Raw genomic sequence first — 13,697 nt, 5'->3', positions numbered from 1 at the left:
GAGTGAGAGAAGGCAGCCAACCCACTGATACGAAATTTGAGTTCCACACCTTTCTAATGAGCCTGAAGTACCAGATGCAGGCCAAATATGATTTGTTTCCTGGCATTCAGCGAAACATAGGGTAATTGTTGGCTTAAACCAAAAGCAACTTTCAATTTCTTTTTCATGAGGCAATCAGCAACATTTATGCCAGTCTCATTCCTCATCAACAGCTGAAAGTATGAAGTGCCTCATCCGAGGGTCTCAGAAATGAACAGTGATACCTATTTTCCACCAACAGGGTAACAGTGCTGGCGCCAGAGCCCAATCTCATCCTGTACCACACATTTATGCTGAAGAAAAGCGTTTTGTATTTTTGTCATGTTGCACAGTGCTCCAGCTACTATATTTTTTTCTGTTTATTTCAACTACAATGAACTTTTATCATTTGTGTGAATTAATTTCTTAATTTTATTTGCCTTAAATTTAAATAACTGTTACAACAAAACTGTTCTAGACTGGCCATCTGTCCAGGGAGTTTGGAGAATGGAAGGATGGATGTTACAACAAAAGCAGCTTATTAACTCTTTCCCCGCCATTGACAGAATTTTCCAGCAATCCATGTTTTCACTGTTATACGGTAGGGGGCGCTGTTACGCATTTTTGAAACAGTACAGAATGTTCTGATTCAAAAACAAGCGAAGAAGAAGCAGAAACAAGCAATAGAAGCATTGCTGACACGCATGTAAAACAGCATATAAAAAATCAAAACTTTACTGAATAAAATGTTGAACCCATGATGAGGAAATGACTGTAAAGCTTTGAGGGTGTTGATGGACTCGATCTACTCCATCTGTGTTTTGATCATCGTTCCGAATCCCATCCAGATGTAATCTTTGATAAAAACACAATTTTCCCAGCTTCTTGTTTGAAATGTTGCTTTTTTATTAAACGTACCCACATTCAAGTGTTGATAAAAAAGAATGCATGAAGCTAGAATATATTTTTTGTTTGTTTGTTTGTTTGTTTAAAAGCAGAGGCTCTGTTCTTTCTTTTGATATATTGCATGTTCAGATATTCATACAACAAAACATTATGGGGCCATGAAAGTTTTATGAAAATGATAAAAAATGGCTGGCAACTTTTTTTAAGGATGCTGTTGGGGAAAGATTTAAGGAACGTGATGCAGAATGTTTATTTGTTGGCAGGTTATGCAGTAACATCATCATTCAACTCTCAATTAATTGTGAATGCAGGTTTGGCTATGGCATCAGCACCATTTTGGTGTTAAAAGGGTATCAATCATGCATGAGGCAAGGCTTTTTAAAGCCAGAGTTGTGCTTGCAGTGCTGCGCTCTGACACAAACCTCGTCAGCAGTAATCTACGATCTCAGCTGGAGTCTGCCAGCACCGTGTGTTCGCGAGCTGCCTTATTGTTTCATAAATCTTTCATAGTGGCTCACTACTCATCAGAGCTGTACGCTGGAAAACAAAAGTGTACATACTTGGCCTCCAACGCCAAGGCAAACACGCCAGCAGCCTCAGGGGCAGCAGCAGATGTGCCTGAATGACGCAGTGTGCAGTTTCCATACAGATCCGTGGTGGCCTGGAGACAGAGACAGACAAAGAGAAAGTCTTAATTAAACATTAGTGCCAATGATATCCTAATTGCACTTTCCTTTGAAATTCTAATTCGGGTACTAAATTTGAATTGAATTAGAGGTAGCAAACAGGATGCATAATTCTAGTTTAAATTTAAAATTTAAGAATGCAGAAATTCAAATGAATTTAACTACTTTTTCACTGATTTTAATAATGTTATATATAAAATATATAATAATATATTATATTAATTATTATACTATAATAATTAAAATTTTAATATAGGCTAAATTACTCATAATCATCTTAATCATCATTATAATTTTCATTCGAAATTGAATACTTTCCTACTATATAGTAGTGAAAAACAGTATGCGACAAGAGTCATATGTCCGAATTCATGGTATTTATAAAACAGTAGGCGAAAAAATACCTACTACTTCCGGCAAGATTTTGAAATGTGCATTCGATGGACACTTTACTGTCTTATGGAATGGAAGTGAAGCGACCCAACTGACGCTGGTAGATCACAGGACAATGACAGCATGGGGAATGTAGTATGTAGTACGTCTGAATTTCATTCATACTACATACTACTTCATATATATACCGTTTCCATAAAAGGGTGTATGTGGTCTGCAACAACGCTTAGGTAGGTGGTACGTGTCAAAGTAACATCCACATGGATGGCAGGAGCCAAGGTTTCTCAGCAGAACATTGCCCAAAGCATCACACTGCCTCCGCCGGCTTGACTTCTTCCCGTAGTGCATCCTGGTTCCATTTGTTCTCCAGGTAAACGACGCACACGCGCCCGGCCATCCACGTGATGTAAAAGAAAACGTGATTCATCAGACAAGGACACCTTCTTCCATTGCTCCGTGGTCCAGTTCTGATGCTCACGTGCCCACTGTTGGCTCTTTCGGCGGTGGACAGTGGTCAGCATGGGCACCCTGACTGGTCTGCAGCTATGCAGCTCCATACGCAACAAACTGCGATGCACTGTGTATTCTGACACCTTTCTATCAGAGCCAGCATTAACTTTGAGCTACAGCAGTTTGAGCTACAGTAGTTCGTCTGTTGGATCGGACCACATGGGCCAGCCTTCGCTCCCCACGTGCATCAATGAGCATTGGCCGCCCATGACCCTGTCGCCGGTTCACCACTGTTCCTTCCTTGGACCACTTTTGATAGATACTGACCACTGCAGACCGGGAACACCCCACAAGAGCTGCAGTTTCGGAGATGCTCTGACCCAGTCGTCTAGCAATCACGATTTGGCCCTTGTCAAACTCACTCAAATCCTTACACTTTCCCATTTTTCCTGCTTCTAACACATCAACTTTGAGGACAAAATGTTCACTTGCTGCCTAATATATCCACCCACTAACAGGTGCCGTGATGAAGAGATAATCAGTGTGATTCACTTCACCTGTCAGTGCTCATAATGTCATGCCTGATCGGTGTACATAATATACACATACAAATAAAGCAGGTTTGTTACTGTAACTATTTCTTTAAGGAAGGAAAATCAAGTCATTTGTTTGCTGTTAATGGTGTAATATTTCATACTTGTGGGGATTCGATGCTTACATTACGAAGCAATTGACTTGATAAGTCCCATCTGGATTTCTTTTATAAATAATTTTGTCATTAAGGAGGTGTATTATTTTTCTTCTTTAACATGCTACCTTTGGCAGCTTTAGGAAAAAATATACACAAGATTTATTAACCAACATTTTTCTCAGACAATATGGTATTTATTAAAATATATTTACACAGATTAGACCCACATCAAATAAAACACTAAATGATTCCCTTTTTGCTTTCATCTCATTGCTTTTAGTAAGGTTTGCTTGCATCAGTCCAAATTGGTCACAAGTACAAACATCCATCCATCAAATATGGATATTTCTTTCATCTCCTGCCTTTGATAGATCATGAAATGCTGGGCAACTCCAATGTCTACATCACCTCAAAGTGTTGTGTTGGCGAATAAAGCTTTGAGATTTTTCAGGGTATTCCTAATTGCACTCAGCCGAACCAAGAGTTTCATTACAAGTTCTGTTTGTGGTGAACAGAGTTGGAAGAATTCAGAAATTTAATATTTGGCTTCTGTTCAGTTGATGAGCTGGAATGTGAATCACCAACAACTAAAAGGATGATGAATTTGAATTTGAATGACTGGAATTTTCTGAATTGCATTTAAACAAATTTAACAGTCACACAACAGAGGAATTTCAATAGTCCAACAAAACAAGAAATGGGTGGTGCATCACTAGTATCGCAGAAACTACATACTTCCCCTTTAAACGGTATGGTGCATCGGGTTAAAGACACCATGGCTGATGTCAATTTTAATGGATGCTAGAAGTATTTTTTTAAATTAAGAATTAAAAATAAATATAATATAATACATATTAGGAGCCTATTATAAATGAAATATTAGTAAGAAATAATTCTAATAGAGATAAGTATAATAAATACATATTAATATTAAATATAAATAAATATTAATAACTACCCTTAAAAAATTGAAATAATGCAAATTGTTGCACATTTAAAATTGCAACGCAACTGTTTAGTGATAATTCCCCTTTTTAATTAAAAATGAAGAACTTGCCATTACTTTTGGTTTTATTATTATCGCTCATTGCTGAATCAGAGTGAAGCGATAAACTGAAACACCAAACCACAGCAACCCTGATCGCCCTGACTGAATCCAGACTGACACGAGGCAATTCCCGCTTTTCCATTGACAGGATCACCTCTGACAGACTAACCACAGTCTTCATCTCAGATCCTTTCTTTGCGTCTGCAGATATACTCTGATTAGGTTCCTAGCTGAATGCATCCCTCCGATTCCATTTTCAAGTCATTGTTCAGACACAAAATGCATGAAACAATTAACTCCCTGTCATTTTATCACTGTCATACTCTGTATTTTCACACAGCGCAATAAGGGATTGCATTTCAAAGGGAAACTTTAAAGCACCTATGAATTGCACACTCTTGAGCACCAAATTGAATCTTGTTGTAAAAACGTCCAGACAGGATCAGACTCAACATCACACAACGAGGACAGATATATCCCACACTTCATTGCCTTTCATTACATATTTTAACTTGTTTTTTGTGATAAAAATAATAAAATAATAGATAAGAATATAGAGATAATAAAATGGTAATGAAAGAATAAGAAAGAAATAATAAATGGTAATACTGTTGTAATAAATGTCATTATAATAAAACTCATAATAATATGTTGGAATTATACTTCCATTATAATAAAAATCATAAAGGTATTCAGAACGTACATTATAATGCATTTCATCTTTTCATAAATAATTGCAACCCAAGTTAAAATGTATTATAATATTTGCAGATTCCTTGTATCTGAAATTGGTTGTCATGTGTTTTAATGCATTATACTTTCTAAAGGTATAACAATGAATATTTATGTACTATAATGTATTATAACTCTGGGTTATCTAGATATCATACAAAGCATTATAAGGTGCATTACAAAGTGTAATACTTTTATAATGCATTATACAACGATCAGGCATAACATTATGACCACCTTCCTAATATTGTGTTGGTCCACCTTTTGCTGCCAAAACAGCCCTGACCCGTCGAGGCATGGACTCCACTAGACCCCTGAAGGTGTGCTGTGGTATCTGGACCAAGATGTTAGCAGCAGATCCTTTAAGTCCTGTAAGTTGTGAGGTGGAGCCTCCATGTATCGGACTTGTTTGTTGAGCACATCCCACAGATGCTCGATTGGATTGAGATCTGGGGAATTTAGAGGCCAAGTCAACACCTCAAACTCGTTGTTGTGGTCCTCAAACCATTCCTGAACCATTTTTGCTTTGTGGCAGGAGCATTATCCTGCTGAAAGAGGCCACAGCCACCAGGGAATACCGTTTCCATGAAAGGGTGTACATGGTCTGCAACAATGCTTAGGTAGGTGGTACGTGTCAAAGTAACATCCACATGGATGGCAGGAGCCAAGGTTTCCCAGCAGAACATTGCCCAAAGCATCACACTGCCTCCGCCGGCTTGCCTTCTTCCCATAGTGCATCCTGGTGCCATGTGTTCCCCAGGTAAGTGACGCACACGCACACGGCCATCCACGTGATTGTAGCGTCTGGATAGATCCGGCGTAGTCAATCAACTTTGGAAATTTCAGAATGCTTTTAGCCTGCTGAACTGTGTTTGTGAATCTCACATCGGCCCCGGCCAGGTCTGACAAAGACGAGCATTTTGGCACTTTCATGGACCCTCTGAGGTTAAACAGAGAACCCCATTTCCTAGCTCTTGAAACATCAAAGGGCCCCTCATGTGGACTAAGTGCCAGATCACATTCCGACACACACCACACACACACAGACACACAAACATGCATTGAAGACTGTATGTGTAAAATATATAATTAGATATAAATGTAACCGCCGTTGTATTGTCAAATTGCATATAGTTATTCCCACTGTATAAGCTTAGCTAGGATTGTAGTGATACTAGTGTCATTTCTAACGGTTACATTTGACTGTAAACTATAACTTCTTTTATATGCTTCTCTTATGGCAAGTTTAGTCTCATTGTAAAGCTTTCGTTGTACTCTAATTGAAAATGTATGTCACATGACTGTAAAATGCATTCTTCTATTTTTAATGGTACTTTGAAGAAAATGTACTCAGATCTGACACTTCATAAACCATGCAAATTAGGTCATAAATGGAGACAAAGGAAGAGTTTGCCCGCCAAAATCGCACCCTCATCATTGGCTGATGTACCCCAGGAGGCGTTCTGGTCTGTTGTCCTTAAAACACAATGACACGCATCTCTCATTTGTCTCTCGATTGTCTCTCGCCATTTCACACCCGTCTCTCCCGGATGTCTCAGCGACCGCGCTTCCATCACGCGCCCCCTCTCTTCAGGACGACCATCTTTTGGCAACAAGTTTCTTTGTCAAACCCTCTTCATCCGTCGCCCTAAGTCTTCACTCTTCATCGCCTAGGAGACGGACTCTTTTTCTTTATTTTCCGGTTATCTTACTCTTAAGTTAAACCCTTGTTTGAAAATCCCGCCGAAGAACACCTTCTCGGAAAAGGACCAATTGCTTCAGCCGCACGCAACGAAACTCCTGCAGAAACACGAAACGACCACAGCACCTGAACCTATGCAAGTATAGAACCATTCTTTCCAAAGCGTTTTAAGCTCGATGTGTAAGCTGAGTTTCCTTGCTGGCTCTCAAAGGTTTTAACTGTTAGTAAGTTGCCATTCCTTTGATCACCTCTGTTTTCTTGACTTTACTTTCGTTTTCTATATATGTGTATTGTTTGTGTATGTTTAGTAGTATAGTCTCTGTATCCGTAGTTTCATATATTAAATACATTATATTCATGCTCGATTGTTTTTTTTGCTCATGCAACAAACCCAGGTCACTTTAACGTTTCGATCCAGTATCCTTGCTTTACGCATTGATGCTAGAATAGGAAGTCTTTCTCGTGGCCAGAGAAAAACCTTTCTTTTATAATCGGCTATGAAGAGCTAACGGTTTGCTGGACAAACTAGTTTCTCTAAATTATTATCAAGCCAGAACTAATCATATATGTAATTGATTATAATTCGTTGTAATTAATTCACAATATATGTATAATTCCCTCTCGGGTCGGTATATGTATTATAATTAATCATAAAGCTTTATGATTTATTATATTCATATATTTCACCCATAAATTAATTAAATACCTGTACAGATTCGCTACATGATGTAAAAGAAAATGTGATTCATCAGACCAGGCCACCTTCTTCCATTGCTCCGTGGTCCAGTTCTGATGCTCACATGTCCACTGTTGGCTCTTTCGGCGGTGGACAGGGGTCAGCATGGGCACCCTGACTGGTCTGCGGCTATGCAGCTCCATACGCAACAAACTGTGATGCACTGTGTATTCTGACACCTTTCTATCAGAACCAGCATTAACTTCTTGAGCAATTTGAGCTACAGTAGCTCGTCTGTTGGATCGGACCACACGGGCCAGCCTTCGCTCCCCACATGCATCAATGAGCCTCGGCCGCCCATGGCCCTGACCCAGTTGTCTAGCCATCACAATTTGGCCCTTGTCAAACTCGCTCAAATCCTTACGCTTGCCCATTTTTCCTGCTTCTAATACAACTTTGAGGACAAAATGTTCACTTGCTACCTAATATATCCACCCACTAACAGGTGCTGTGATGAAGAGATAATCAGTGTTCTTCACTTCACCTGTCAGTGCTCATACTGTTATGCCTGATCGGTGTATATAAAGACTTTAAGTAAATAAATGTTTTTTAGATTTAAAGAAAAAAAAATGTGTTTGGAAAAATAGCTTTTTTATTGTTTAGCAAGTCATTTTTGAGGATTGAGTTGGTGCTCCTCACTTCAAAAACCAAATCCCGTAGGAATCTGATAGGCACACACACACACACAAACAAACAAACACGCACACACTCACCACGCCAGCTTCAGGGTTTCGTTTACGTCCATTGCTGAAGGTGGAGGCAAGAGTGGAGGAGCAGCTTTCATCATAGAGCGCCGTGCGTCCGTCATTGATGGCTGAGTTAATAGAGATGGTCCACATGCTGGAGGCGTATCCGTCGCAGTTACAGTCGTCATAGCTACCACCGTCTCCGGAGGCCCACACATAGATGCTGCCTTTCCCACCTCGGCCCTGTTGGACACACAAATCGGTGCGATTACGACTCGTACTCATGCCTGCTACAGCTCAATAAGGGGCAGTCGACTCTCTTTGATATTTTTCTTTAAGAGCTTTTGAGATTCACTCCATTTATCATAAAAATTACACTCACATAACCAGAAGTAATTGAACAGAGACATCAGAGAGGCGTTTCAAGACCTTTTAAAGACTACAAGCTCTCTTCTGAGTGTCGATGATTCAGGCAGAGGCATTGTGTTTAAGGTTCTTGTCTGAACATATAATTTTGATGCTTTTAGCTGAATGCAAGAGCGTTCTTTTCTTTAGGCTTTGAATTTTATAGTGGCAGGCACCTGACAGGAGGAAATTTGTACAGTGCAATTGTGATCTTAAAAGGGTGCTTGATTATTGTTATTTGAACAGTACGTGGTTATTTTACCATGCTAACAAATCGAGGACCGATTATGGTCCTTTGAGACCTCTGGACACCAGCAGCTTTGGAGTAAACAAATAAGAAAATAAGATGGTGTCTTTACATTCTGCAATCGCTACAGAAAATCTCTGAATTTTGACTTCATTTTCTGATAATTGAGGCTTTATATCAAAATGACTCATTCAGCTTCTAATAACCCCAATGTGACTTGTCAAGGGACTAATAAAGCTGAATTTATGTAGTTTGCAATATCTGCTAATATGAGAAATGAAGTCTCAACTGTGTAATACAATAAAGTCACAATCAGACTCCACGTTTAATACATTGCAATTGTAAAAACAATTTAGACTTCATCAACATCTAAGCTACAGTATGCTAAGGTGTTATTAGAGCTGAGGAAGCGTCAGGGACCAACTAACTGGAAAAAACTTGCTTCTTGCAAGTTTCGTGACACTTTGAAAGCGAAATGTCCAGTGAGTGCTGTTAAAAGTGTGTTCAGTTTTACCCGAAACAGATGAACGTGAATCTGACAAAGTTTTAGTACGTAAATAACGTAGCGCCTACGCTAAACCCTACACTAAACATAACTGATAGAGTTATCAAAAGCAAACATGAGAATAAAAAAGGCCTTTTCTGAAGCAACCATGACATTTTAGCTTGATTCTACAAGTCTTTAAGCTGTTGTATCATGACTGTACCAGGTGAGCTCCTGAGCAAGTTTACTATGCCAGAAAAGCCAAACCTGTGGAGTTGGTGATGTGATGCAAATGTCAAAAACTATTCGTTTACAAATCATGCACTACGGTAGAAGTATTTTGAGGCCATAACATGGTATTGTGCAAGTAAGCATGCAACAATGAATATTTATTAGTTGACAATCTGCTCCTGTAATCATAATTTGTGTAAAAAGGAAGAAAAATATATTGTTGTTGGTGTTTAATTGCCATTAGTGTTCATTTCAGCTGGAAACTGCAGTGGATTGTATGTATAGGTAAGTTTTGGAGTTTTGCAAAAAAAAGAAAGAAAAAAAAAGTTGTAGGTAGAGGCATGTTTTTCCAATGAGCCTAAGTTGAGTTGCATTGTGCCAACATCGAGCACTGTTTGTCTATCAAAATCAATTTTACATTTGCACTGCCTTGTTTTTGGGTGTCAGACATCTAAGTGCACTGGCCCCATTGGTCTGGACCATGATCCGGCCTTTTTACACATGATTAAATTAATATTCTGGTGCTCATTTTAGTGAACATAACCTCTCCATCTCTGTATTTCTTTCTTATTTCTCTTCCTCTCACAGTCTTTATGAATGGAGACCCACCAGCTGAACTCTGGAACAATTAACTAAAACAAACGATTGAGCTTTAAGCACTGCTGGTTTTGTAACAAGCTCTGTTTAGTGTGAGACAGAGAAAATTCCTTCCGGACAAATGAAGGAACATTTGGTCAAAGAGCAGGAACAGAAGCGTCTGTGCAGCTATTCACAGAATGCAGTGTCATGACATTGACTTCATTATGGAAATATGGTTATGGGTGGTTTCTAGCACATTGCTGTGTGGTTTCTTCTAAGTCCCTATGATATTCTGGTCTCTAGATGTGACTCAGGGTCCCTCCTTTAATGCCAAAAAGCACTTTTTTTCAGAAAATGACCGATTGTCTCACTAGAGAAAACCCTTATTCGTCGGCTGGGATCGTGTGGAACCCTTTAAAGCTGCCTAAATATAGATTTTGGACTGTCAAAAATGGACTACGGTGATCCCCGTTCACTTGCATTATGGGGGAAAAACAAAATCATATACATCTTGGCCTGGGGGTGAGTAAAGAATCTAAAAACTTTCATTTTTGATTTAGCTATTCCTTTAAATTTAGTTGCATTATATGTGTAATACTCGTTATGTATTTAATTATTTTAACTACACTGAAACAAATTTATTAATTAATGAATTTGGCAGTTAATTACAAAGAGCAAGCAAATAAAACAATGAATTAAATATGAAATATTAAAGCAGAAAGACTGAAACAGTGTTTTCTTGTAAAATGTACTGCAATAATCTGTTTTATTTACAACTTAAAAAAAAAAAAAAACAATGACAGTGTATTTACTGGTCTGGTCGATCAAAGATCAGCTGGTTAAAGGAATGTTCTGGCTTTTTTCCCCCCTAAGCTCTATTGACAGCATTTGTGGCATGATGATTACCACAGAAAATCATTTGGACCTTAATTTCAGAGGGTTTAAAAGCAGAATAAGTAGGCTGTCCTTTAGGTAGGCACACAGACATGGATTCTAGAGTTTTCTCTGTGTAAACAGTCTCTTTCTTGTATAATTACATGGATTTTGTGCATAATCGTGCCGTGTTTCAAGGTCATGACACAGAGGTTTAAAGACTGGATATATCACTGAAAAAAGAAATTGTTATAGAAATGTTCACAATTAATTACGAAGAAATGGCAAATAAAACATTGAATTAAGTTTTGAGGAATTAAGTTGAGTTTTGAGGTAGAAAGGCAGAAAGAGTATTTTCTTGTAAAACACACTCCAATAATCTTTATGTTTATTGCAATACCCCATTGCACTTGCTGTATAGTAACCACAATTTTTGACTGACAAGACATTATGCTTATATTAAACCCAGAGCATTCCTTTAAGCTGCGACAGCAGCATCAAAACCAAAATGCTGAACTGTATCTGGCATTTCATTAGCACTCTCTGTGGCATCCTACATATAAATACAAACGAAGTGTTTGCCATCTGACCCTTAAAATAATTAAACAGCGTTCAGTATTACTCCCAGGCTCAACCTCAGTCCTCTCTAACTGCAATCAGAACGCCGGGGGGACAGACGGAGTCTTCACCCATCACTGCTATTCTTGTCCAATCTGATTTCAATTGCAAAAGGGCTGGTCAAAACACACAGAGATTACTTAGTGCGATGCCTCGTCTTGACAGGTGGGTCACCCTCATAAATCCTGCTCAGCAGAAGAACGCTCAGCTCCATTTATACCCATTAGCTGAGGCAATTTGTGAAGGCACCAGTCACAGACAGAGGATGTGCAACTAAATGACACGTATAGTGTGAAGTAACGACAATTTGCAAGGTTGACAAATTACATACTGTATGTTAGAGAACTTCTGGAGGGGTGGATGAACAAAAAAAAAAAATACTGTACTTTATTTTACAGATCTGTTCCATATGTACATACTATGTACTTATTATAGTGATTGCAATAACTGTGTAATAACTAGGTAGTAACCCTGAACCTACCCCTAAACCTAACCTTAACCCATGTAGTTGCCTTATGTTACCCAGTACTTTCTTAGGTAAGAATGCTGTATGTACACGTAAGTGCAAGTACTGTAAAATAAATCATAATTTTAATGATAAAGACAGTAAAAATTCTATGGTAAAAACTTTTTAATTTGTTAATGGTAAGTTCCCTTACTCTATACGGTGAAAAACCGTAATAGATATAATGAGAACTTTGATGTAAAAAGTTTTTGGAAGTGACAAAGAACAAGTCACCTTATAATTTACAATGAAAAACCATAAATTGACATTCCCAAAATTCTCTGTGTGACACTTCACATTTGACAGGTTTTCATTGAAATATTTCTGTTTCTGCTTAGTTTTTTTCTTATCAGTTATGTACGGTTTTATGTTACATATTATGTTGTTGATGAATGTTTATTACATTATTTTAGTGCCATGTGTGTTACCGTGATGGTGTTTTATATTTCTGTGTAACTTTACTTTACTGTAAATTTAAGTTCAATCTTGGTAATATGTATTGCTAATGATATATTACTATATATATAGGAAAACGCAGCTGTGATTACCAAATTTTTTAATATATATTACTTTAAAGTTTTGGTATGCACAGCTGCGTTTTTTTTTTTTTTTTTTCACTTAGATAACATTTGCATAATATTTTCATATTTTGAATTGTGATTCCTGGGATATTTGGATATATGGGGATATTTCCTTATGGAAATGCAAATTCTATTAGTTAATCTTGTTTTATATTGAAGCTGAATCTCTGAATACACTGATATTTTCAGAACTGCACAATTATTTGCCACGGTGGCTGGTGTTACAGTTGATCTAAAGTGGCAGAGGACTCTGAACTCCAGGTTTTTATCTGATTGGACCAGATGTTACAATTCTGTACCTGTCTATTTTTCTTCTCTTTTTTTTTTTCTCTCCACAGCACCAGGTGATTCATGAGGGAATCACTTTGGCTATGCTGCAAGAAAACTCTGTTGCTTTTAAACAGGACTGCATTAGCTTAGGTACCTTATTGACTCCATCTGCCATGGCCTGCAGGGTGAGCTCACGAGGGCCGTCCACCGTTTTGCCGTCATCGGTGGGACCCCAGCTGGCACTGTAGATGTCAATAACCTGTGGCATGTGGCTGATGGAAGAGGCCTCAATGATGTCCGTCATGAAGGGTTGGTCCAGCATACGAATACCTGCAAAAATGGCAAGACTGAGAACATGGGAACAACAGGAAAAGCCTTGATGCCACTCCAGCCATCATGATAATTGGAGGGGTAAGAGGGTATGAGATTCATTGGTGACATATGGAAGAGAAAGCAGAAGATAATTGCCTTGGTTCTGCATCAAGCACTTCACAAGTATTAACCTTAACTTTGCTTCTGTCTCTCTCTCTCTCTCTCTCTCTCTCTTCTGACTAACTGCAAAGTTCTTTTTTATTTTTCACTTAGGGGTAAAAAGAAGTTCACTCTGCTGAGACCGACATTTAGATGAATATGTAAAATATGTGCTCGCTTTCCTCTCAATAACAAATAAACATAACAAAAATGCCAGCAGTGAGAAAATAGCAGATCAGAAAGCATCTGATCATAGCAATGTGGATATGTTCACACCAGCTCTGCAATTCAGAACTCCAGTCACATCACGTTCATTTATACAGCGTTTTATACAATAAATCGCTTTAAATCAAGCAGCTTTACAGTATTAAACATGAAAAACAGT

General features: G+C 38.3%; 1 protein-coding gene across 1 annotated transcript in view; it reads right to left on the bottom strand.

The window, feature by feature from the left end:
- pcsk2 (proprotein convertase subtilisin/kexin type 2) overlaps window positions 1–13,697 on the bottom strand; it is a 61,482-nt gene that overhangs the window by 15,758 nt on the left and 32,027 nt on the right. Inside the window, exons 8-10 of the mRNA XM_051917574.1 lie at window positions 12,996–13,171; window positions 8,076–8,291; window positions 1,485–1,585 (exon numbers count right to left, since the gene is read on the bottom strand). Of these exons, the coding sequence (XP_051773534.1) occupies window positions 1,485–1,585; window positions 8,076–8,291; window positions 12,996–13,171 (493 nt within the window). The remainder of the gene's footprint in view (window positions 1–1,484; window positions 1,586–8,075; window positions 8,292–12,995; window positions 13,172–13,697) is intronic.

Source organism: Ctenopharyngodon idella, chromosome 13 (genome assembly GCF_019924925.1).
Source record: "Ctenopharyngodon idella isolate HZGC_01 chromosome 13, HZGC01, whole genome shotgun sequence".
NCBI lineage: Eukaryota > Metazoa > Chordata > Actinopteri > Cypriniformes > Xenocyprididae > Ctenopharyngodon > Ctenopharyngodon idella.
The sequence above is the reverse complement of the archived record's forward strand: the minus strand, read 5'-3'. Positions and strand labels throughout refer to the sequence as shown.